Consider the following 25,483-nt stretch of genomic DNA (forward strand, 5'->3'; position numbering starts at 1 on the left):
CTAACTCTTCCCTGGGCATATGGCGCTGGAAGGATTTTGAGCCCAGGCCATTAGTCAGTGAAGCCCGTAGGTTAAATACTTCCCTCATCTTTGATGTTTTCTGGACCATATTTCAACCCTGGTTTCAAAAAGCGAAAGAGAATAGGATCAATAGCTCATTAAGCAGCAGTCAAAAGAGCTGATACATAGGCTTGTTTGATCAACTGTTGGACCTCCAGGTCTGCTCATCCACAACCATTGTGGGTTATTCCTGATTTATGGAGATGAGCATTACAGCCCTGTATGTCCCTCCTTATTTTCACACCCACCTCCTGGACTGCTACTTGCTTGCTTCCTCACCAGTCCTATCCATAGCTTATTGTATGTCCTTTTTTGTCTGCATGAATTCAGGATCTTGGCTTGCAAATGCTTTTCTCTGGAATTGGCTGTAACACTGAGCTGATATGCAATGTTATTCAACAGCAAGGTGAGATTCTGAACTGTGCCGGGAGCTTGGCTGCTGGTAGTCCTTGCTAAAGAGAGAAGTTGAGAACCATAGCATACAGAAGCTTCTTTTCTCCTGCTCACAGTGGAGGTTTTTCTTCCCCCATTGTAAATATTTTATCTTTAAGATTGAAAGTGATTTTTACATAACCAGGAAAAAGATTCCTTGGATGACAGTGGAGGAGACTCGGTTGCACTGGGTGAGGTGTTTAGAATCTAATTGCACAAGTCTGAAGGAGTCTTTATACTCTATAAAGAGAAATAGGCTCAGGTGCTGCTTTGTTGCACTAAAATGCATGCATTAGATAATTAGACAAGCATGCCCTGTGGTATGTATTTCTATTGAGAAACAAACGTAACGTAAGAAGCTCAATCACAGAGGCCTAGGTTTTATATGTGTAAAATTAGACGACCGAAATCTTCTCCCTAGAAGTTTGGGAGCTGGCAGGGATTACTCTGGAGTCTAGGGTGTACAAAATTTGACTGAGAGGATGAGGTTCTTCTATCAAGAACTGGCTGTAGTCCTTGAGCTAATGCCTGGAAACATGTTGACTCATTCCTGCAAGTCCAAGAGTATAATAAATGATTTTTCCTGTAAAAGAAGCTTTTTATTTTGAGAGAAGGGTCTTGGTTTCTCTATGGACCTGTTTCTTTTCTTGCGTTGAAATAAAATGCTGTGACATGAGATGCAGGCTTTCCCACCCACTGACAAGACTATGGTGAGGTGGCATTGTCAGGCAATGACATCAAAGCCTGCACAAAGAAATAAGCTGAATTCACTTCTAAAATTTTCAGCAAACTTTTAATATTCACCCAAACACCTCTGCTATGGTGACATTTCTGAACAGGCCAAGTTATTCTGAAAAGCTTTACACATAATCTCAAGTATAAATATTTTGATACAAAAAATAAAAATAAAATCCTCTTCCAATCCCAACCCCTGGAGCTCACATTCCATGGTGTGCCATCGTGCCCTGAGTCAACACGGCCTCTTCACGCCAAGCCAGGCTACAGCGGTAGCACACAGGCAGCATTAGGTGCTTCCGGCCCGCATCACGTTTTTGTCTTGCCAGTGCCAGGAATCCAGGAACAGCAGAGTCTGAAAGGTGTTGAGGTGAACTTACTGGCTTTGAAGGTGCTTAGAGGTGTGGGATGAGGAAGGAGCTAGTGAGCCTCTGGTCACCGCAGTGGGGAAGGCACCGCTTCCATCGGCTGCAGCTCCAGCAGCAGTTCCCTGTGGTTTAGGTGTTAATGATGTTTTGTAGCTTCAGATGAGGACGTGGAGACCAGCGAGCAGCAGAGCAGGGGCACGTCTCCTGGGGCTGGTGTTAACAGTACCGAATTGTGTTGTACAGAGCCATGGCCGCTGGCTCGTTGCACGTTATCAGGACTTACCGAGAACAGGTCCAGCTCGGGTGCTAGTTCATTGAGACATTTTGGGAGCATTTGCTGGCTAGGAAAGCTGAGCTTTTTTTCTCATTGTGTTGTACAGCAGCTACAGATACACCCAGCTAACAGCAGCATCATATCCTATCTTGTCTTCAAAGCACACTCAGAGATCATTACTATATTTCACCTACTTACTGACAAATGCATCATGCTTACAATAATAAGCTGATCAGCGGCTTTGACGTTTTACGCTCAGCATCTGAGTTGATTTTAAGTCACTTTGACTTTTAAATTAAATTATCTCATGCATAGAAACAAAAGATGCAGAAGAACACAGCAAGGATTCACAGAACTCATAATCAAGTACTTATTAACACAGATATATATTAAGCTTTAAATCAAAACCAAACCTTTCCAGTTTTTTTTGATAGATGCACTCTATACGATGCAACAAACATTAGCATGGTCTAGCTCTCAGCCACAGACAGTGCTCTGCCTGTTACACGACGTCTGGTCTACTGTTATACTTCTTCCCTTTTAAACAAATGCAGATAGACTAGGCTCTTTAAAAAAATACAAGCTGGCCATAGTGCTGTGACTGAGCTGCCCTCCACTACAAGTGAAGGAGTTCTGGTTTTGTCACGTTAGGAAGGAGGGAAATAACATTGTTCTGGGATCTTAGATGATCTTGTTCTCTAGGGCTTCGATCCTTTTTGCCACAGCTTCCAGTGAGCAAGAGTTAAGGGAAAAAATGACAGTGCAGATTAGCGATTCATTGCTGAAGTCCCCCCCTGGCTTGCAGAACAGATAACGAATGGAGCTACCTTGCTGGCAGCAGGTAGCAGAGGAGTGCTGCCATCACCTACTCGGGCATTTCCAGAACTGATCAGGTTGATGAACTTTTACTGAAGGTAGAAAATGTTCGTGCCTGCACACATGCTCACATGCACCTATAAATTTACTATAAAAGGAAGAATAAAAGATGTGAGAATGATTGGAATGTCTTTTGAGTGACTGACAGAGAATTTCTGACCTTGAGCAGTATGGGTTGCATGAAGAGCAGAGCAGAGTGCTTTGCTTAGAGTTATATAGTGTGTCGCAATTTTCTGCTCTTTTCACTAATTGCTTTTCATGATGTGCCTGGGAGCAGCAACCCACTGGGTGAGAACTACTGATTTACTCTGACCTTTTGCATAACTTAAGTCGTGGATTTCACTCAATTTGAGTTAAAGAGTAGAAAATACACTGTGCAATGAACAGAGCAAAGCACAGAAACATATGAATAAATTAGAACATTGCTTTTAAAATTATATTCTCGCCTTATTCTCAGTAACGAAAAATCTCCCTAGCCCTGTGTTTTCCCCATGCAAAATTTGAATCTTATTGATGCCTTTTCTTTCATTTTTCTTGTTTCTCTTTCAACTGCTTATTCATGGTCTTTGTGCAATATGACAGGACCCAACATGGCAGAATGTGATCCCACAAATTCAGTTCGGGTGCAATCCCACTCACCTCACTGGAGATATTTGCAGTGAGCAGTTACATGAAAATTAGTCTCTCACAACTAAGGTTTAGCCAGCTGGGAGAAACAGAACCTATCCCTCTGACTATTGGACCCATCCATCTGACTTTATCCAGACCACCAACGATACTGTCGGAGGTGGTTTGCTGTAGAAGACCCTTTTTCCCTCCAGTGCTATGGACAAATTTAGGCCAGTCAATTCAGGTGTTTACGTTGTAGACATTTACAGTCAGATAAAAAGAATCCCATCCATGTGGGTGGGATGAAACCAGTGGTTTCACTTGCTCATAGTCCAGCGTTAGCCACTGCTGCTCTCAGCCCTCCCATATCTTGCAGAGGTAGCAGCATCATCCCATGCATGAACCACGCTTCCACACTTGTCACATTGGCTCATTTAAGCTTCTTTCTAAAAATTGACCTAGATCTTGGTGCCTACAGCTCATTGCTGCATTGCAATAGTTTGACATATTGTACTTTGGCTCTATTGTTTCTGAGCCGCTTACTCTGTGTCAGACGAGTAGCTATGCACTCTGGTGCAGGGACTCTTCTTGTTATACACATTTGTAACCCAAGTGTCTTGTTTCTTGGCTTCCTGAACACCTACCCACCTACCTTCCCCCACAGGTAGACTTTCCCCACTAGCTCCTCCAGAAAGCGCAACCCAACCCATGGAGTTCTGAACAAAGACAGCTTCCGAAGGATATATTTCCGCTGCAATGAATTTATGAGATCTTCTACTTTTGTCTGGAACTTCACAATAGATTTACATTCACATGGATCTTCCTCTGTGGATCAGAATATCAAGAAAATTAGTCAAGTGGCACAGAAAAAAAGGATTGAATTAAAATCACTGAGACAAGTGAAACAAAGTAATTTCTTTTTTCTTTACCACAAATATGGAGAAAATCAAAATAACGTTCCTCCTGTTTATCTGACTGATCACTTCTGGCTTTAACCTCAGATGGCTAGAGAATCTCACATTGTCTTGTTTTATAGGCCAGGCTCTGTGCAAAAAAAGTCTTACCCGGATCTCCAAGTTTCCAGAAAACCCACTGAACTCCACTACTGATGCTTAAAGTTTGCCCCATAAATTTGAATCTGACCAAATGCAGTGCTCAGAACAGTCTCTGGTTGCCAGTTTTCTTCCCAGTAGCATCACTGTGGGCCATACTCCTCTCATTTTGTGAAGTAAAAATAGAAGGCAATTTATCATCTGAGAGTCAAGACTTGTTTGAGCTTTGCTTCAGCACTCCAGTTCTTGAGCAGGCAGAGCAATGTGCATTAAACAGTTTGCTAATCTATGTCAATAATTTACATATGTTCTTCAAGAAAAATTAACTGAAACTGGAATAGGAGTGAAAAAGGGTACTGAGATGACTGGGGAAATAAAGGAGATGTTTACAAAACCATACTGAGTCAGCTCAGCTGCCTAGTAAATGGAAGGAGTAAATAGGAGGACTCCTTCAGGGAAAGGACATCACTTGCACAAAACCACAGCAGGATTACACCAGTCATGAGTAAACTAGAGCTGGATATTATGAGAAGATTTCCATCCATCTGTTGATAAATGCAAGCTGGTGCTGGAAATCAAACAAATACAAATATTTCCTTTCCTTTCCTTTTTTTTTTTTTTTTTTTTAACTCAAATGTTAAGATATTTACCAGAATTTAGTTTTCTGCAAACAAGTACTTTGTCCAAAATTTATTTTTTACTTTTTTTTTTTAGTGCTAAAGTCTAAGTGTATTTGCTTTCTTGAAAGAAATTTAAATACAGTATGTTGAGGGTTTTCATATAGCTCCCATCATCTTGTTCTTGGATCAACTCCTACTTCTTAAAGTATCCGTGGCAAATGGTCTCTGTCTTGCAAGCCTGGCTACCAGGCTCTGCAAACACAGGACCTTCTTGGATGGTGTTGTCCCTCCCAGACTTCCCCAGGAAGAAAGGCAGGTCCTATCTTTAGGGATCCGGAGAACAGGGCGCTTGCCCTGCAGACCCAGGACATCTGTAGTGAAGCGAGGAACCAAATCTGATTTTCCTGAGGCAAGGCCTCTAACTTCCGAAGTACTTTTAACTTTCTAATATACTCTAAGGGAGAAAAAACAGATGAGTCATCTGCTACTAACCTACTAATATTTACATGGATATCTCTTGGTTTTGGCACAAACAACAATGTTAGAAATTGCAAAGAAAGGGAAAAAGCAGATTAACATTTGACAATGTGCTTTATTTCATCTGGTTGATGCTGTAGAACATCTCTGCATGCCATGAGTGCAGTGGAGATCTCTGCATCGCATGGGCCCATGGGGCACTTGAAAGCAGGTCTACGCACTCATGGGAAGTAGAGCTGAGCTTGGCAGAGCTCTCTTGGGAACTAAATGAACCCCATCAGAGCTGCGTGCAATGTATCTTGCTGGGAACTGGAAGGAAAAGTTTGCAGAGCAGGGTAAAGGAGCCTGAGCACCTGGACTCAACAAGAGAGTGCCAGGTTCCTGATGAGCCTGGCAGTGGAGGTTTCAGAAGTGTGGCAAGGTATTCAGCATCTTAAATGAAGCCTGAGTGTTTGGGACTCACTATGATCTGCCTGGTCAAGCAGATGCATTGCAAAGAGCCAGTACTTCCTAGGAGGCATATGATTCCTTCAAAACCAAAATCTAAAATAACTATGGTAGTTCTTTTTTAAATCATTTTCAGACTCAGGTTGTTTACAGGTCAACATTCTTTAAATCTGACGTTATTCTTTACCTCCTCTTGTCATGCCAGTGTCCCATTCAGTCCTCTCTCAGCCTTTGCTTCACTAGGCTATCGGAACGTGAGCAACTTAGCATTCATGTAGCCCAAGTTCAGACACCTACGAGTCATGTGGAAGATAATAGATGCTTATTTTAACTTGAAATGTGTCACCCCTGTGGTGCCTGTTTGAATGTAGAAGCAGCCAGTGCTTAGCAAGCTTCAACTCAGCTGTCCAGTTTTGTGATGATCTTCAAACTGGGCCAAATATATCAATCCTTAGCTTCCCTTTTAAGACTAACTCTTCTTTCCTTATGTCACTTTTGGCTGTTCTCAGGGACTGCTACCACCTGAATTGATCGTTACTGAAAAGGAAGGTAGAGAAGGGGAGAAGGGTGGAGGAAAATGGAAGGAGAAAGCAGTTTGTGAGAGGGGGATATGGAGGAGGTTCAGGGGTGGCTGTGGTTCAGGTAACAACACAAAATGTTGATGTCTTACAATGCTTCCAAGTACCCTGCAAAGTGGATAGAGTGAGAACAGAGAGCTGTTTGTAACGTCCATTTGAAGGGGCATTTTTGTCCTTCTGCTTCTAGCCTTCAAATTCTGTGACTAAATCCCCCCTCTCCCCAATCCCCCACTCTTACCAATGCAGATTTTCATTTGCAGCTTTTTCCCAATCTTGCTGATGGTTCTGAAGTCAGCCGTGTAGAAGTAGTGCTCGGCTACAGGTTCTGAAGCAATTTCCCTTAGTTCATCCTCAACTGCGTTGCCAACTCCCACAGCAAACATCCTAAAGCCTGCAAGCAATGAGAGCCTGTCAGTGGGACAGCCGCGGAGCATCTCGCTGCTCTGGTACCATTGTAAACCCTTGCTCACCTTCTGGACCCACAGTCTCCACACAGCTCTGCAGATGTTAACTGGGAAATGAACTCCCTTACCCTCTACTACTATAAACTTATTTCAACCAGGTCAAACAGGGTTCCAAAATATTTTTTGCAGGCAAAGTCTTACTAGAATTATTCAGACAATGACCCCTATCACCACAAGAACACTGTTTTGGAGAGACAAGAAAGGAGAGATGATCATAGCATCTTGACAGGATCATGCATCCAACTAACAGGGAAGTGATAACACAGCAGAAGGAAACAGTGGAAAATTTCAAAATAGCCTGCGGCCACCGTTAATTATCCTATGTGGTGACAAAGTCCCCTGTGCAATGGAGACCTGTGGTTCAGCAAAACTGTAGGTGAATCCCTTTCTAAAATTGCAACTCATATAGTCTGTCAAAAGCAACCCATACTGTGAGTTAGGAACATGTCCAGGTACTCTGCTTCACTGCCAAGAGATTGATTGGCCACCTCTGGCTTAAACCTGTTTGTATTGAACTGAACTGCAGTTCTCCCATCGACCTGAGTGGTGACACTATTTAACCCCTGTTTTGAAATACTTGTCTCTACTTCGCCATGTCTAGACACTGGTAATGCTTTCCCCGCCTCCCCTTTTTGCCTTCTCTTTCTACCTCTGAATGTGTCCAATATTTGTGGGTTTTTTCACAGTTCAACTCAAGGAACATGTTTGGAGATATAGCATCTTGTTATTTATCCCACTGAAATCACTTATGAGCAGATGTTGGAGATTTCTGTGTAGGGATAAGAGAGGAAGAAGAAACAAGGCATAAAGTTTTATCATCACAGAGGAATAAATTCCACAGATACAGCTCATAAGGACCTTTTGTTTTATAGGAGCTGAACATCCACATAAAAAGTCAGCTTGCTTTGTAAACATCAGCTTTTCATGAGCTTGTACTTGACCTTTATTATTATGCGCTAGCCCTTAGTCCCATCTAGTGGTTGAGACCGAAGTTAAAAGGATGTAAAGAATTTAGCAATTCATGAGCGTATTCACATGGGCTGCATCCATTTAACACAGAGATGTCAGCAGACTGGGAACTCGTTCAGGAGGTCAGCAAAGGGGCAGATCTCAAGATATTTATACTTCACGGTGTTTAGATATATAAATACATCAATATGTAGCCATTGTGCCCTTTTAATATTCCAGCAGAAGCTGCAGGAAGTTTCTTATTAGTGTGTCTGGGATTTGGACAGGGAGTCCACGGTTACTCCCTAAATCTGTGTTTCTGCTTTGTTTGTTGTTTTATGTCTCCTTTTTCTTTTCTACACTTTAAGGCTGATACAGCCAAGCCACACTTGACCCTACAACTCCTGTTATTCTCCAAGGGGCTTTCTGATGGTTGTCTTTGCCTCACCATGTGTGCCACTGATGCTGACCTGACTGTCATTACCAACATCAGACAAATCCTCAGCTTCTTCCTTCAGTTTCCTTCACATTAGTGTGAGGCATGCTAGACCAGTGTGCATCCTACACCAGATGTGTGAAACTCCATCTTGCCCAGCAGAGACACCTCCAGCATACTTAGATCAAAGACACAGAGGGGCTGTGGGAACAAAAAGCAGCTATAGTCAAACAAGGATTCATCTGAACCTGACCTGAGTTGCTCCAAGTTCTTTATGAGAGTGCAAGGATTGTCAGACAAAATCTCGACAAAGTCACTCTATAGTAACCTGTTTCTATCCTAAGAAAGAGATATCTCCAGGGAAAAAGTCATGCCTAGATTGATACGAGATGCAATACCTGGCCCAAGGGAGCAACAAGCCACTGAGAATTCAGGAGACCTACCTAAGTCTTTGGCTTTCTTAGCAGCATCGGTGATGTAATCTTGTGACCGTCCATCAGTGAAGACTATGCCAACCTTGGGGACCCCAGGCCTAGCTCCATTTATGATGGAAAAGGAACTGTCAATGAGGTACTTCAGAGCCTGGCCTGTCATCGTTCCTTTCTCCATATAGGCCATTTTCTTGACGGCTGCTTTGATGTCCTTCTTGTTCTTGAACTGTCCCAGTGGAAACTCCTGTCTGACAGAACTGGAGTACTGCACTAGGCCAACTTGGGCTTGTTTGTCTGACACCTCCAGCGAGTCCACAATCTGATTGATGAATTTCTTCACGAGCTCAAAGTTCTCAGGCCGCACACTCTTGGAGCCATCAATCAGGAAAACGAGATCCAGAGCAGATCCTGATGCACCATTGCAAGCTGAAACAAAATATGAGAGGAGGGCAAAAGAACACAGCAACTAAGACCCCAATTGATTATATGGGAAAATACAACCCTAATGTCATTTTGTCGCTAATGAATTGGTTTAATGAATCAAAACTCAACAACAGTTCACACTAACGTTTTGAAAATAATCCCTGGTTATAAGTGCATAGTTTCTTTTTCTTCCTTTTCTGAGCAGAACATATCTACCCTGTCTCAATCCTGTCCCCACTGTACCACTGCAGATCACAGCTCGGCTCAGTGCAAATGAAAATCATCACATACCGCTGCAGGTCTTCCCATCGCTGTTCAGCGTGAAACCCTCTTTACAAGCACACTTGAACGCTCCTGGGGTGCTGATGCAGATCTGCTCACAGTCATGGTCTCCAGTGGCACACAGATCTGACACCACTGCAAGCAAAGGTGCAGATGAAAATTAGAGACCGTGCCAAGGCTTCTCCCTGCTCAGCCCATGCACAAAGTGTGATATTTGCCCCGTACACTCAGTGATAACTAAATCCGCTCTGCAGCAAGACAAGGCAGTGAGAGGTCATTACTCTTGGAAGCAACTGAGATATAAAAAGCAAGGAGAAATTTGCATGAGTCTCCTGACTCCAAGGCACAGCCAGGACTAGAAATAGTCTCCATAGTGAGGGCAAAAACCATCTGTCTGTCGAGCATATCACAATATACTTCACTCTCCAAATGTGCTGGATGAGATTTGGTTTCCAACCTACCATCTGGGCTGGCCAATATCCATTTTTTCCAGCTATGTAGTACAATTATGATTAGTGAGTTCAGCCCCATGTATAGTTGTCTTTTCTGGATGAGATTCACATGCAAACATACTTGGAATTCACTTCAGAGCTACCCTCGCACATGCAGCTTTCAGATTTGCTCTCTACAAACATTTCTGCCTGCTGATCTTAACCTGGATCTGACTCCTGAGACGCTGAGCAAACAGAAGCTGAATTGCAGCAGTCTGAGCCAGCAGCATTCAGTGACTGACAACACTGTCACAGCTACAGCGACGAAGATGGAAAACCAACTCAAAAGTAAACAGATCTGGTTGAAGCAATTCGTTTACAAATACCAGGGAAATCTGTGCAGAAAACTGAGAATTTCTGCTTGTATTGTAATGATGGGAGTTGGCGCAAAGTCTTTCAACGCTAAGGGGCTTCTCTTCATTATTTCAAGTTATTTGTGTTCTGCTCTGCATGTATTTGGTATTTCTTCTGGCCTTCCCAATTTGCATGAATGCATACTGTGCCAGTACTGGTAGATCTTTCCAGCAGATATGTAGCTTGTATAATTAGCGGTATTACTAACCATGCAGATGGCTGTAACCCTGGACTCTCAGGTTGAGTTCTCTGAAGCCTACAGAGATCTTGTTAGACTATCTAGTTGCTGGATTGCCAAGGATCTCCCTTTTCCCATGTGTTTGTTAAGCATTATGGGAAACAGCTTGGACAGTGCTGCTCAGGTCTTCCTGCTGTCAGTACCCACAAACCGCGCTTTGCAATAGCAGGTGGTGTTTGGGTACATCTCCAAGGACGGTTTTGTGCAGCTGCTTGCATAGCACGATAACAACCCACTTGGCCGTTAATATGGTGCTATTCTCTGTTAGCCATAATAATCCTTAGCACAGTGCTTCCCTCGGATGCATCTCTGAGGGGTTTTACCATGAGGAGATCTTTGTCATCTGCATGTTGCAGATTTGAAAAGCAAGGCACAGAAGGGATTTTTTTCTCTCTTTTTTTGAATAACACCAGTGTCAGAACTTCAAAACACATTGTCAGGTCTCTCCATCTCCAGCTGACTCCTGACTCCAGGACAGCCAACATAAACTCCCACAAATATTCATGGCCTGGATTCCACTTTCTGAAATTTTGTCTCTGTCTCCCCTTTAGTATGCAATATTTGTCCCCCTCTTCCATGAGTTTCTGGTGTAGTGACACCTGATCATAATACATGACTGTCTTTATAGTCAAAATTTTCCTCCTTCCTACAGAGGAAGGTTTACTTGATGAAAGCTGCTCACCCCCATCATTTTCAGCCTGAAAGTTGAATCGTGAAATTTTACACCTCTTCAAGAAATTGGTCTCAGAGAGTTTTACAGGTCCATCTGTGTGCATGTGTTTGCAATGCCTTGCCATAGGCGCTGTGGTGTATCGCACCTTTTAAAAAGTGTTGCCATGCGTCTGTGCTTTGACAGGATGGGTGTGCGAAACCCCCAAGCCTCTCTTGCTGACACATAAAATGGATATTTATAGACCACCTCCTACAGTCTTGTGGGTACATTTGAAAGTAATAAAGCTTTCTCACTCCATTCACCCGTTTGTGAATACGTGTTTGTAGGATAGTCAGGCTCTTTTTAGATGCTGTGCAGAAAGGCATTAGATACTGCACCAGCTGGGAGAGTTTCTTGGCTCACAAGGCTCAAAACCAACAACGTAGTCAGGCAAAGGCGGTTCAGCCTCTAGCAGGGAAGTCAAACCAGCCCATGCTCAGCTGGGAGTTCAGAAGGCAATACTGGTGGGGGAAATTACAAGACATTCTCAGAACTGCCCAGATAGGCTTTAATATAAGGACAATAATTTTAGCTAGTTAAAGATCATGTTTTCCAGGTTCTTCCTCAATGCCTCAAGGAGTGTGTAGGTTATGTTTACAAACTCTTCTGTGGCAATGAAGTCTGGAGACTTCTTTAACTAAAACCTGGAATTCCGTAAACAAAACCTGATATTATAGAATCATGGAATCATAGAATGGTTTGGGTGGGAAAGGACCTTTAAAGACCATCTAGTCCAAACCCCCTGCAGTGAGCAGGGACCTCTTCAACTGGATCAGGTTGCCCAGCACCCTGTCCACCCTGGCCTGGAATGTTTCCAGGATGGGGCATCTCCCAACTCTCTGAGCAACCTGTGCCAGGGTTTCACCACCCTCACTGTAAAAAATTTCTTCCTTATATCCAGTCTAAATCTGCTGTCTTTTAGTTTAAATCCATTAGCCCTTGTCCTATTACTACAGGCCCTGCTAAAAAGCCTGTCCCCATCTTTCTTATAGGCCCCCTTTAAGTACTGAAAGGCCACAGTAACCTCTCCCCAGAGCCTTCCCTTCTCCAGGCTGAGCAGCCCCAGCTCTCCCAGCCTTTCCTCCCAGCATAGGGGTTCCAGCCCTGGGATCATTGCTGGGGCCTCCTCTGGCCCCACTCCCACAGCTCCAGCTCTGTCCTGTGCTGAGGGCTCCACAGCTGGACGCAGGACTCCCAGGGGGGTCTGGGCAGAGGGACAGAATCCCCTCCCTCGCCCTGTGCCTGCACTGTTGGGGATGCAGCCCAGCGCACGGCTGGCCTTCTGGGCTGCCAGCGCACATTGTTGGGTCGTGTCCAGAATTTCATCCACCAGAACCCCCAAGTCCTTCTCAGCAGGGCTGCTCTCAATTCCTTCATCTCCCAGCCTGTATTGATACCGGGGGATGCCCCAACCCACATGCAGAACCCTGCACTCAGCCTTGTTGCACCTCATAAGTTTCACATGGACCCACTTCTCGAGCTCATTCTTGAAAGGCAACTGCAAAGAGCATCTATCTTCCATACTGCTTTGTGCTCCTACAGACCCAAATCCTTGGCACAAGGAAGCAGATGGATAAAGGATGATCACACATACAGCCTCCATGTGAAAAGCTTGCTGGCAGCCACTTGTACCTCTTAGCTAGGAACCCAGGGGTTGTGGCAAGGACTTACCACAGAAAGCTTCTTGAAACTTGTGGGTCAGCTTCTCTATAACACTGTAGCTCTCCACATAGTCCACATGATCATCCAGGGGCTGGCTAGCAATTTGTCGCAGTGTGTGCATGTCCACCCGGCCCACCCCGATGGCGAAGATCTCGATGCCAGCTGCTCTGGCCCTTGCTGACACGTCCTGCACTCCATCCTGGGGACGTCCATCGGTCACAACGATCGCCACCTATGCAGTGGAGGGCAGAGACAAGGTGTACTCTTGAATGGGCGTTATTATCACTATTGCTTGTGGAAAGGCCCAGGTTAGTAAAGTAGCTTTGATTTTTTTCTAAAATTAAAGAAACAGAAATGTCACCCCCTCACTCCTCTTCCCGTTCTTCCTGAGATCACCCAAGCCGTTCTTTCACGTGGTGTTTGTTTCTTTCTGAGCTGGAAAGGTTAAACTGCCATGGACCTGACTGATTTAATTATGGGACAACTGGTGCATCTTACCCCCAAGGAAACCAAAGTAAAGGTTATGTTCTTCATAGGCAAGCTAACGCTCAAGCCAAACTCTGACTAACAGCATGAACCCCCAGCTGACACTAAGGACAACTCTAACTCAGTGTGGGACTTTAAAGAATCTCAGGAAATATCAGAGAAGCATCATGAGACGAAGACTTTTCCTAATTTTATAGATGGAGAAGCTGAAACAGAGAGAGGGGAAGAGATCTGCCTAAGGTCACAATGTGTGTCTGTGCCTGTCATGATTTCTGATTCCCTTTTCCACAATAGAAGAGGTGAAATCCTACCCCTACTAACATCAGTATTAACATGACAGTTGATTTAAGTGGGAACTGGGTTTTACCCTGGGTTAGATGGAGCCCTAAACCAGTGGAAAGCCTCCATGAGTCCTGCTCCTGTTGCTAGATGGTCCATTTTCCTCTTAATTTTTCTTCTGATAAGCAACTTTGTCACAAAACCTTCATTTGTGTTCTTTGCTAATTCATCTGCTGTTGCCACTTTTCCTTGCAACTGTTTTATTGTGACACCACTGTCCACTCCAAATCAACTGATTGAGATGTAGGGTAGTACGGAGAAAAGTAATCAGCAGGAGCAGGTGAGCTGCTAAGCAGAAAAAAACTCCACATTGCAGGCAAACACTCTCAGTAATCCAGGGGGTAAAGAAACTTCAAATGTAAAAGGCAGAAAAAAAGTCTATCTAGCAGCAGCAGTGAGTTATAATGAGCTATCGTCTGGTCATTAAGGCAGTATTTGCTATTCTGCTCTATGCCATATATGCTCTTCAACTTTCTGAAGATAAAATCAGACCCACCAGCTGCTCAGCTGGGGCAGTGTGATGGCTGTTTTACATCTTCAGGCAGGAGAAAAGTCATCTCAGTAAGGTCAGGAGTGGGGTTCCCTGCCCCAAGGGGCCTGGGCCATGCAGGTGAGGTGGCTCCTTCCCCCTCTGCCCACCCTTCAGCCAAGGGATGGTTGAATGCTGCAGTCGTCCACCCTAGAGTAATACTGCAGTACTAAGGTAATCTGCTGTCCTGCTCAGAGCTTTCCCCTCTATGGAAAAGATGGGTAAACCTGGAAAAATGCAGAGCTTTTCAACCTGGTGCAGATCTGTAAGTTCAGGTGTTAATCTGTGCTAAGAGCTACAAAATTAAAAACTCCAGGTGGCTTCACAATTCTGCAACCGGCTGCTTCCATGGGAAAAAAATAAATAAATGCAAGTATTTCTCTCCTGTTTGTGGCCAAAACAAGGAAAAGGGTCACCTGTGTCAGAAGGCAGTGTGTGTTGTAAAGGGGAATGAACGTGGAAATCAAAGGTTGGCCAAAAGGAGCACTCGGGTCGTTTCTGGACCAGCAGCCAAGCCAAGGAAGAGCCAGCCATGCAATCGTGCTTTCTGCCAGGAGAGAGAGCCCTCGATTCGGCGACTCGGCTTTCTGCATACAGCAGCAGCTCTGAGATGGGGGCTGCCAATTAGAGCTTATCAAAAGCCAGCCTGTCAGGAAACAAGACGTATTATCAAGAAGCTTCTGCGAGCAACATCACCCTACGAACAGGTTTCTGTCAGTCGCTGCGTATCTTTCTTGCAGTGTTTGTCATAGGATGGATGTGTTGCGTATTCTCCTGGCTTTTCTCTGTCTAAATAAAGTGGTTCTCCAAGTTTAATCAGTTCCTTTAGTTCTTCACATCAGAGTGGCATCTTCACATAGGCCTGAGCCCCAGATATGACCCAGGAGGTGTCTGGTTGCAGCATCCACATCTGGATCTAATGGGAAAGACCTTCAGAATGCATCTGTGTGAAAATCTACTACAGAGCGCTCAAAAATCTTGTTGCTTTCTGACCTCTGTTGGAGAACAGAAAACTTCTGGGTACAAAGAATCTGGAACAGGCATCGAGAATTGATCAGTGAACCCATGGCTAAAATAAACGTAACAGGGAGTCATCCCAAGCACCAACCAGCCAGGGAACCTGTTTGTGACTGTGGCCAGGCCCAGGTGCTTACAGAAAGAGTGTAATAAATAGAAGAAGTATAAAGTGATCTTGCTATCATAAGTAGTTATCTTGATAATTAGGAATTTCTGATTTTTCTTAGGATTGCCCTGCTAGACCTTTGCCCTCCCTGTCAGCCTGAGGCAGTGAGTTTCAGCATAAAAGCATCCTGTTGCTTTAAACCTACCTCCAAATTATTTGCAGTCACAGGATCTCTGCAATTCTCTGTGTTATGACCTTGTCTCGTTTACAAAGCTGAGAGTCCTGCAATGTGCCTTGTTTGGTAAAGAGCAAGAGACAGGTTGGAGGAAAGGAGCAACCGCTGCATCCCGGAGAGGCTGACACTGCTCTGTGGTGTAGGGCTCGTGCTGGACTCAGCAGGTAGCCATGTGAGAAGAATTCAGCAAGGGTGATCGCTTTTGCTGTCTCGAACAGCTGAGCAGGATCTCCAGTTTTGCCCTAAGGAAACTCAGAAACTTTCGCTTTTCACGGGTGAACCGTTTGCTCATTTTATCCACCATATTTCATGTTCCTGTGAATTCCTAACTTTCTGGATCCTTCTCATGTTACTTCTGTCATACAGAAGTCCCCCATCTTCTCGTGACACAATTTCTTCTTGGTTAACTAAGACACCAGAGTCTTCACTGACATCCCCAGGCATTCAGATTTCAGGGCTGCCATGTGTAGGCAATCCAGCAGCTAATGAGGCAGCTATGTCTCATTATGCAGTGTATATTGTGAATGTTGTAGCAGCACTGAAAGGGGAATCGGGCAGAAAGCTGAACAAGCCCTTGATTTTCTCAGCAGTTTGACAATCTGTTTGTTGTTCCTCCTAAAGAAAGATAAAAGTAATTGGGCACCCCTGTAGTTTTTGATAAAAGTATAAACAGACTCTACTCTGAGCTCCTACATAAACAAATAGTGCTTTTCCCTGTCCTGGGGTGACATTTGCCATACACAGCACAGCAAGACCGAATGATCTTGTGATGCTTTGACCAGTGCCCACATGGTTGACAATGAGAGCACCGATTTTCACAGGGTCTTGCTGTATTTCTGCTATGTGAAGAAGCAAGGACTGTGTCCAATGTCTCTGGAAGCTTCACCTCCCTGAATTACTGCATGACCTATCCATCCTCTCAGGCAGAGGATGGGGCCACCCTGAGCAGCATAAGGGTCACAGGAGGGAAAAGTTTGCTGGACTTCAAGGCATTGTGGAAAAAAGTAGAGAAATAACCAGGGAAACAAGGAATGCAAATGGTTGTAGAGTCTCCCACCTTCAAGGTATTCAAAAGCTGTCTGGAAATGGTCCTGGGCAACCAGCTCTAGGTGGCCGTGCTTGGGCAGGGAGGGGTTGGCCAATGTAACTCCAGTGATCCTTTCCAATCTCAACCTTTCTCTGACCAGATCCAAAGTAGAAGGAAAGAGGTAAAAGCCTGTAGTGATTTTTGGTTTTTGGTGTCTAAGATAAATCTTTAAAAAGATCATTACTGTTCTTCTGCTTTGTTAGATGTCCAGAAAATAAGGTTTCAGGGAGACAAAGCAACATTAGATTTCTTTGTACCACAGTCCCCAGAAACATTGATGCTTTAGCCATGCTACTGCAGTAAGCCACTATATGAATTTGATTTTTTTTGAAGTGTCTGGATATTTAAACTAAAGGTTTGTTTGGTGTATTAGCAGGGAATAGCCGCTCTTATGCATACTGAGATGACAGGAAAGCACAAGCATAGCAACAGCATGTTGAGTGAGTTGTCTGGCAGCCCAGCTGCAGAGTAGACAAGAGCGGGAAAAGAGTGCACACTGGAAAGAGTTACTTAAATGGTGTGGAAGAGATTAGTTGGATAAAGATCCAGGCATTTTGACAGACAGCTCAGTGAAAATGTCTCTTCAATCTACAGTAATGGTCAAACCTGTGTGTAAGGTGTCAGTCTGTATTAAGGAAAAAAAATAAAGGCTAATACCGAAAGTAGTATAATAATATTGTATAAATTAGGACTGTTTCCCAGTCCTGACCTGAACATGGTCACCTTGTCTTAAAATAGACATTGGGGAATTACATAAAGACAGGATAAAATAAAAGAAATATGGTGAGATGTCTGAGGGTTGTGAATGGATCTGGTAGCAGTCCTAGGGGAAAGTGGATCTAAAAAGATCCCATTATTTGTTCCATTTCGAAGGTAAGCAACAAGAAAACCAGTTAAATCAATGGGAGCTGCCTTCACACAGCAAGACTGGAAATCAGACCCCCTCCTTTAGGATCCTTCATCCATAACCCAGGTACCATTCTAGGTGCAATGACTGGCCATAGGTTTCCTGTTTCTTGATTTCCTCCATCTATTGGGTGAGGATGTTGGCCCAATTTGGAGATATGAGCTCTCTGAGTGCTGCTGGAGCTGTGTCAGGGTTGTGCTCAGTGTGGGATCACTGGTGCCATAGAGGACACCGGAATTACTCTTCCAATAATGAGCTCCTCGTGGAAGATGGCAGATACAAGGAATGGTGTTAACTCCCTTTGCTCTTCCTCTGTCATCCTTTGCTCACAGGACGAGTGTTGAGAGGTGGAGAACAGCTTCAGCCACCTTGGTACCCCTGACTGATTTTCCCTATGAGTAATTCTTCTGGGCAGATGAGAGTAGAAGAGATGGAGCCTGAGGAAGTTGGGTTCTCAGTCCCAAAGGCCATTGGATGGCAGATTAGCAATGGCCTGCGATTTCTGCTGATGTGCAAACATGCAAAAACTCCCAGGTTTTGGAAAGAAAATTTTATGCGCTGATTGACACCTTTCATGCATCCTTCTCCATCTGCAAAGGTGCTCAACAGCTTTGAATGGAAGTCTGATCACATGAGACACATCTCAGAAGCAAATACTTTAATCATACCTCTAGCAAGAGCTGACCACCTCCAAGGGAAGGAGCAGCACCCACCCCCTCCTGCATTGCTACCACATTTACTGTTTCACAGTGGGCAGCGACTGCTGACACTGTGGGAAGCAGGACAAGCACATCTGTACCTCTCTTGCTTGGAGCTTCTGGCAGTTCTGGACATTGGAAGAACAATTAATGGAGTGAGATGAGAAATAAGTTTTTTTGCAAGGACATATTGGAAGTACTGAGAAGTAAATGTCTTTTTTTGCCTATCGGTACCCAAGAACTGAAATGTTTCTGTGGCCTGACATTCAAACCATTGGGAATTTTTTGTGTTTTCTTTCTTATTAAACAAATTTTGCACTTCAATCAAAGTAAAAATTTCTGAAAGCAGAAATAGATATTATCAACCAGATAATGTTTTTTGTTTGTTTCAGTTCAGTTGTCTGGTTTTGTGATAAACAGAACTAAACATTTCCTGTTACTTTTTTTCTTCTGGACAGAAAGGCACTGTTGGTGTGTGGCTCTGGATGATCCTGCTTAGCGCAGACCTGCAGCTCCCACTCTGCTAACATTTTTCCACCATAGGGTGCTCTGGCCTGGCTGGGATGGCAGAAGGGCTCTGATGGAGACCTGTCACCTTCCCACCAGCTCCGCTGCAGTGGTTTCACTGGAGGAAACATCTCTCTTTCCCATGCAATATCTGAACAGCTCTTCAGTGAATTCATCCGTGGAGAAACTGGGCAGCCCTGAGTTCCCTGAGAAATGAGTACTTTCCAAAGCGTTTTGAGGGCGGTAGGAGCGAGCAGCATGGTTTGCTGCTGCCTCTCCTCTGACCCTGCGGCAGACTTACTGCTGCTAGGAACACGGGGAAAAGCAAAACACACCTTGGCAGCAACACGCAATTGCTTGAACCTCTACAAAATAAGAGATTTGAGCTGAGGCTGAATGCACACTTAATCTCTTTGAAGTAGTTCAGTGGAATGAATGAGAAGAATTAGTCTTGCGCCTAAAGGATTTAAAGGCTCTTTACTAAAAAAATAATGATAATAACAATATGATATTAATAATGCCTTGTAATTTTGCAATCATTTCTTTCAGTGAATCTCAAAGAACTTGACAAACAAACCAATGTTACTCCTTTTAAATAAAAAACATTTCAGTTAAGTCTTTGAGTTCACCTGTGAGAGTTGGGCTGTTGTATTTTGCACCTAAGCTGGAGTATTGGTGTGATCATGGTGGCTCGTCAGACGAGCTTCTCCCTCTGGAGCCGATTGCCAGTGAGACTTGGTGAAAGTTTGTTGGAGTGTAATTTTTCTCTTGTTACCACTCTTAGTTTTCTTCCTATTGTGTCAAACCAGATTTAGGCTAAGGATACCTAGACTTTTTCCTGCTGTGAATCCTACAATAAAAGACCATATGAGGATGAATTCATCCATATTTGGAGATTGCTTGTAGGTCAGTATGGTGAGGGGGCACACAAGACATTTATTTAGATTCTTCTTGTAGCTGGCAGCCTCGTTTTTAGGGGTATCTTGTGAACTGCAGTCCGGCAGAGCATTCAGGTTGCTGATCTTTGGAGTTTGCAGATCTTTATCGGTGCCTATTTTTCAGTTTTCAGTACTGTTTTTGACTTGCAATCCCTGGGCACCTTTTTTATGTTCTGCTCTGCCTTCCCTAGAGTATTACTAGCAGTGAGAGAAACGGGAGGTGACTGATGTTCCAAAAATGTTGTAGGCAGGGAGAAAAATCTCAGGCTTCCTTGCTACAACAGCTGGGCTTTTGTCCAGCTGGTGGAAAGCTCTATCTGCTTGCTAATGCCTTTGTTCATTTTTCTGGTCCAGTCTCACAGCAGAGAGCCAGTGGAGCTGGCATGGGACACGAGGGCCTGGGAAGTGTGTTCATGATGTTTAGCTAAAACACTTATTGTCAAGAATATACATTCTCCACGTGCTCAGAAGAGAGTTTTGCTGACAACAGTCACTGGCTGAGCTTTGGTTTCATTCATGGTCAAATCCAGAGAGAAAAAATGAGGTATCTGGGGAATAATTTTTTAAGGACGGCTTCCTGGACAGGCAATATGGGTCAGGAGCAGCGACGCCCATTGCAACCACATGTAAAATGAATCTGATATTATTCCACAGCCTTAAATGATAAATTGTCACTAAAGTCTATGTACCTGAAGAGAACACCCAGAATGGAAAACACAGCCATCAGCCAGCCTCTGAAACACTGGAAGAGCAGTGGAGGACACTTAAACAACACTTTGCTTTATAGCTGCAGCTGAAAGGGGCCGTTTCAAAGGAAACCTTCAGAAGGTTGTGTTGCTGTTTACTATGGTGGATTCTGAAGCATCTTTATTACACTGTTTTGGGGAAGATGAGCATTGTTCACACCTAGCAAACCTGCTGAGATCATCATCTCACGGAGGTATGGTGTTGCAGGCACATTGGAAGCAGGGAGCCACATCCCATAGGACAGACACTCAAGGCAGAGAAGAGAGCTAGTGAACATGGATTAGATTTAATACAACAACTTTTGGCCAGCTCTGCCCAAAAGGAAGTTGAGCTTTGTTTTCAGACAGAATTTGGAGGTTTCCACCTCCCAAAGGTTTGTCAACTTTGACAATTAACCCCCACTTGTCCTCACACAGTCAAAGCACAGAGAAAATCACCTTTTCTCCTTTCTGATTTTCCCAACCACTTCATAATAAGCCACATAAAAGAAGGAACATCCAAGAAATAGATAATTTTCTCACCTTATTAAAATTGGGAGACCTCACCCTGGCCCCTTCTGAGTCACTAAAAGCCCGGCTAATGGCAAACTGGATAGCCAGGCCAGTCATAGTCCCGGTGGAGAGTGGCTCTATCCTCCGGACAGCTTGCAGCAGCCCTGCTTTGGTTTGGTAGGTCTTGAGGGAGAACTCGTTCTTGACGGCACTGGCATAGTTGATCACACCCACCCGGGTGGAATTGGGGCCCACATCCAGCCCCTCGATCACCCGGGACATGAAGACTTTGACTTTCTCAAACTCGTCTGGGCGCACGCTTCGAGAGCTGTCGATGACGAACACCAAATCAGTGGGTTTGGTTCTACACAGGGTGCCTGGAAAGGATAAGGAGGAAGGAGAAAAATAAAAGAAGACGAGAAAAGTGTGCTAGGAGGGAGTGGGTGGTGTTCTTAGAGCAGCAGCTGAGGCTAGACGACTGCAAGCTTCAATCCTTTCTCTGCCTGTCTCAGAGAGGCCCAGTGAGACCACTTTAACCTGATAGCTCTAAATGTTCTTTTTCCTTTCAGAGGATAGTGTCTGTAAGAGAAGCACAGTTACTGGTTGACAACTTGTACTTCCGAAGGAGCGAGCTGATGAGATACCAGCGCTGCACCTGTGGGAGCAGGTTACCCACTTGTAACCCCAGGCTATTGCTAATGTCTACATGAAACTGAATTCACTCATGGCAGCACGGAGCCAGTAATAAAGCTGTGAGCTGAAGTCCGTGCGTGCATTTCTGCATCAAACAGAGTCTCCAAAGGAGTTATCACATTTCGGATGTGGATCAGCAATCCACATCGATATTAATTAATAAGATTATATCTTTGTCATGCATGACCAGAAGCAGGCATAAAACTCGGCAGTTCAGATTCAGTTATGAATCAAGACGCTCAGATTAACTAACCAACGTATCGTGAACCAGTCTCATGTTGATCAGCTAGTGGCACTAATGCTGAAATACTGTGACACAGCAAAGACCAGTGCTGTTTTATTTCTGTGAGCTGGTGAGGGAGAATACAATAGAGAGATATAGAGCCATGTAATTGATAGTTAATCTCTACAACCCCATAGTAAGACATGAATATCCACTGTAAATGTAAATGGTATAAACAGGCAGCATTAGCAATGCAAAGAGCTGAGTGATTTTTTTTTTTTATTTCTCATTTGCATGCTGTTTTCCATCCTAATTTTCAGCTGTGGCAAAACATAAAAAGGACTGATATTTTTTATGATTTTCTAAATGAATTGTCCCATTTTCCCCACCAGATCTATAGCATTCTGTTCTTTTAATTTTTTTCTGTCATTTAGCCTGTCTCTATAGGGGCATCAAGTGCTCTGTTAATATTTGATTTCTGCAGAGAGGGACGATATAGGTTATATCATAAGCAGATTTCTGTGGACAGATTTTTAAATGTGAGCTTTTGGGCCAACAAATCTGTTCCAAATTATGACATAAATATTATAGCTAGTCCTCAGTGTGAAATCTAATGGAGCTTTCAGTCTTTCAGACAGATGAAAATAAATACCCTGTGATATACCCATAAAGAACATAATCAGGTTAGTTTCCTGAGAGACACTAATGCTGAATTTGCTTCTGGCTCCCAGAAAGGTCTCTCTAAAAGATGCTGCATGTAGAAGGGAAGCAGAAAGTGGTTACTTTGTCAGATGCTCTGGTTTCCACTAAAATGCAATATAACCTTTTCCCATGTGGGTGACTTTCGCTTTGCCACCACAATTCGTTGCAGAGGAAGGGAAAACACAGTTGGCAGTCCATTTACAGTATTGCAAATCCCTTTTGCGGTTGGTTATGCCCATTTTACAGGTGAGCAATGAAGGTACAGAGAAAGGCTCAAAGTCTTGCAATCAGCTCCTCCAGAGATAAAGCACAGATTCCCCTTTGCCACTTTAGCTAATGAATCACCTCTGGTTTCAGTGACAAATCAGGGAGGATAAATTTTGTTTGTTTTTTTTTTTTCCTTGGAACATTTGGATCCAATAGAAGTATTGAAGTATATTTTCCTTTTTTGCATGGATGCTCTGTGATTTTGCCCTGAATAGCATTTTTAACCTCTTTCTATGAGAGAGAAGTATATTTCAGGGAAATGAAGAGAAAAAAGGAGATATCAGATGGGAATTTTGGGATTTCAGCCTGTCTGGTCACAGCCACCGTGTGCACGTCAGGGTCTGCAGGACAGGCCTTGGTTATCTCCAGGAGGTGACAGTCAGGCGCGCTTGCTCTGGGTGACATCTTGACTCAGCATAGTTTATTTTAAAGTTGAATTAAATCAGAAACAAAATCCTCTATTTTTATAAATGTCCACACTTGAAGTTATTCCGAAATAGCTGAACCTCATGGACTGATTTAGCAGAAAATATCTCTTAAGGCATCTTTGCCATATTCGTTAAAAAGCACAGGAAACCTGCCTAGTAGCTCAGAATTAAAAGGTGTTTATTTTAGAAATCGCAATTTCTCATGGTAGGGCTGAGCTGAATGACTGGTCTGTTTAGTTTCCTGACTTCGGTAGCGCTTAGTGGTTCTGCAGCTGAGATAACTCTCCCTTTCCAAATTACTCAGGAGAAAGCAGTCGGTATATCAGAAAACTCCCCTTCATAAGCAGCAGCTGAGACTGCAGTCCCTGTCACGCCTGTTTTACAACTGTCAGTCTGCCCAGGTGCATGCATTATGCATCATCTTCAGCTCATTCAGACATATTTAAAATCCAGCAGTAACTTTTGCCCTGGCCACCTCTCCTGTGGTGAGTTCCCCAGGCTGGTGGAGCCTCCAGCAGCATCCCACCCCTGGCAGAGCAGAGATGCTGTCTTGCTACCAGGTAGTTGCTGACACTAATTGCAGCCCGGGAGTCCGAGAGCGAGCAACCTCAAAGAGCAGGCAGCGCATCCCCTGCCTGGCTGCTCTGCATGCCACTTGGAAAGACAAACAGAGCAGGATTTTGCTCAAGAACGGATGAAGTAAAACCTAGGAAAGGCTCATCCTCAGCAACCTGACCCAGACCTTCATGCTCGGTGAGGTTAACCAGAGCTCGGGGTGTCTGGCTGCTCCTCCTCAAGCTCCCGGCAAAACCAGCCCTCTGCAGAGCTGCAGAGGGGAGAAGCAGTTGTGGAAGGCAGAGGAGAGCCCTGCTCCTGTTTGGGCCTCCTCCAGCAAAAAGCAGCGAGCTCCGAGGCTGATGCTATGATGGGAGATAGGGCTGACCTGATGCCACCTTTGCTGTGCCTCTGTGCCGACCTCCCACTATTTCTCTAAAGCAATGCAACAGGCAGAAGCAAACACATCTCCAGGTTTTGCTGCCTTGGGAAAATACTTGAGAAAGCTCTTTTGTTTCTCTGACTGACATTGGGTATTTCTTCTTCCTTCAGCTCCTTCCCCGTCCCCAAGCAGGCTGGTGGCAAGGAGAGAGAGGACCAACACCATGTACCCCACCACTTACCTCTCGGCTGCGGAGGTGCCCCGTACACTCCATAGCTCTGGAGGAGAAGCAGCAAAGACAGCAGCAAGGCAGAGAAAATCCTGTCCATGGCTGCGGAGGAGCCAGAGGCTGGAAGCGGAGTGGCAAGCAAGAGTCTTGGCCCAGAGGTATTAACCTGCGCTTCGTCGGGGAGGCACAGGGCCAGCCCCTGACACGTGTGACTTGCTGGGGGGGTGGGCACGGAGGGGAGAAGGACAAGCAAGATGGACTAGGAGAAAATATTGCACGAAGGTGGGGAGGGGGAGGATATCCAGCCCTGCCGGCCCCCATCCCCTCCACAATGGCTTCATTGCTCAGTGAAGGGGATGGGAAGCTATAAAGAGACCCGCAACAGCGTGGTATGTGGGGAATCTGGGACCGTAACAGTGGGACCAGTGAAGCCAGCCCTGGGGAACTGGGGTTAACCTGTCAATCACCAGATCCCATCTGCAAATCCTGGGCTTTGCCACAGTAAGCAATGGTCTGTGGTGTGTCAGGCTTGTGCTCTTCCTCCGGCAAAGCCCAGGGAGGGGCGGCGGTGGGAGGGGGGGACGGGAACAGCGTCACACAAATCATCTCTCAGGCCCCGCGTCTGCCAAGCACAGGGCTGGAAACCATCCTGTGGGATCGGGGGGCTTCGCTGCCTTGGCTTAATTTGTGGGCGAATGCTCGGTTGCAGGAGAGGAGAGGAAGAGGAGAGTAAGGCTTGGGGAGGCGCGGGTGAAAGCGTAGGATGCAGGACAAATCTCTTCCTGTGGGAAACAGTGACTTCTCAGTGAGGCTGTGCCCCCTGCGCAGGAGAGCAGGGATGGAAAGAAAGAACTCAGTAGCCTGAGCTAGATAAATAGACAAGAAACTCGGGATAGACAGACAGATTAGAAGTTTGATTTATTTTTTACAGCGTAGCGTTCAGGTCTG

At 44.7% G+C, this 25,483-nt stretch overlaps 1 protein-coding gene across 1 annotated transcript; it reads right to left on the bottom strand.

The window, feature by feature from the left end:
- Positions 1–2,349: 2,349 nt before the first annotated feature.
- On the bottom strand, positions 2,350–24,635 carry MATN1 (matrilin 1). Its single transcript, XM_009936861.2, has 8 exons — positions 24,548–24,635; positions 21,087–21,433; positions 12,979–13,201; positions 9,522–9,647; positions 8,820–9,233; positions 6,767–6,919; positions 4,099–4,179; positions 2,350–2,600 (listed from the first exon to the last, which is right to left on the bottom strand). Exons 1-8 carry the CDS (start codon positions 24,633–24,635, stop codon positions 2,551–2,553), a joined length of 1,482 nt encoding a protein of 493 aa, XP_009935163.2. The 3' UTR covers positions 2,350–2,550.
- Positions 24,636–25,483: the final 848 nt, after the last annotated feature.

This window comes from Opisthocomus hoazin, chromosome 17 (genome assembly GCF_030867145.1).
Source record: "Opisthocomus hoazin isolate bOpiHoa1 chromosome 17, bOpiHoa1.hap1, whole genome shotgun sequence".
Classification (NCBI taxonomy): domain Eukaryota; kingdom Metazoa; phylum Chordata; class Aves; order Opisthocomiformes; family Opisthocomidae; genus Opisthocomus; species Opisthocomus hoazin.

Excerpts from the sequence above, each read along its gene's own strand:
- MATN1 (XM_009936861.2), bottom strand. The coding sequence starts at position 24,635 with ATGGACAGGATTTTCTCTGCCTTGCTGCTGTCTTTGCTGCTTCTCCTC. Across the intron at positions 13,202-21,086 it reads GGTCTCCCAATTTTAATAAG|GTGGCGATCGTTGTGACCGA; the intron begins GTGAGAAAATTA and ends TCCACTGCATAG. Across the intron at positions 4,180-6,766 it reads GCAAATGAAAATCTGCATTG|AGGAAGATCCATGTGAATGT; the intron begins GTAAGAGTGGGG and ends TCTGATCCACAG.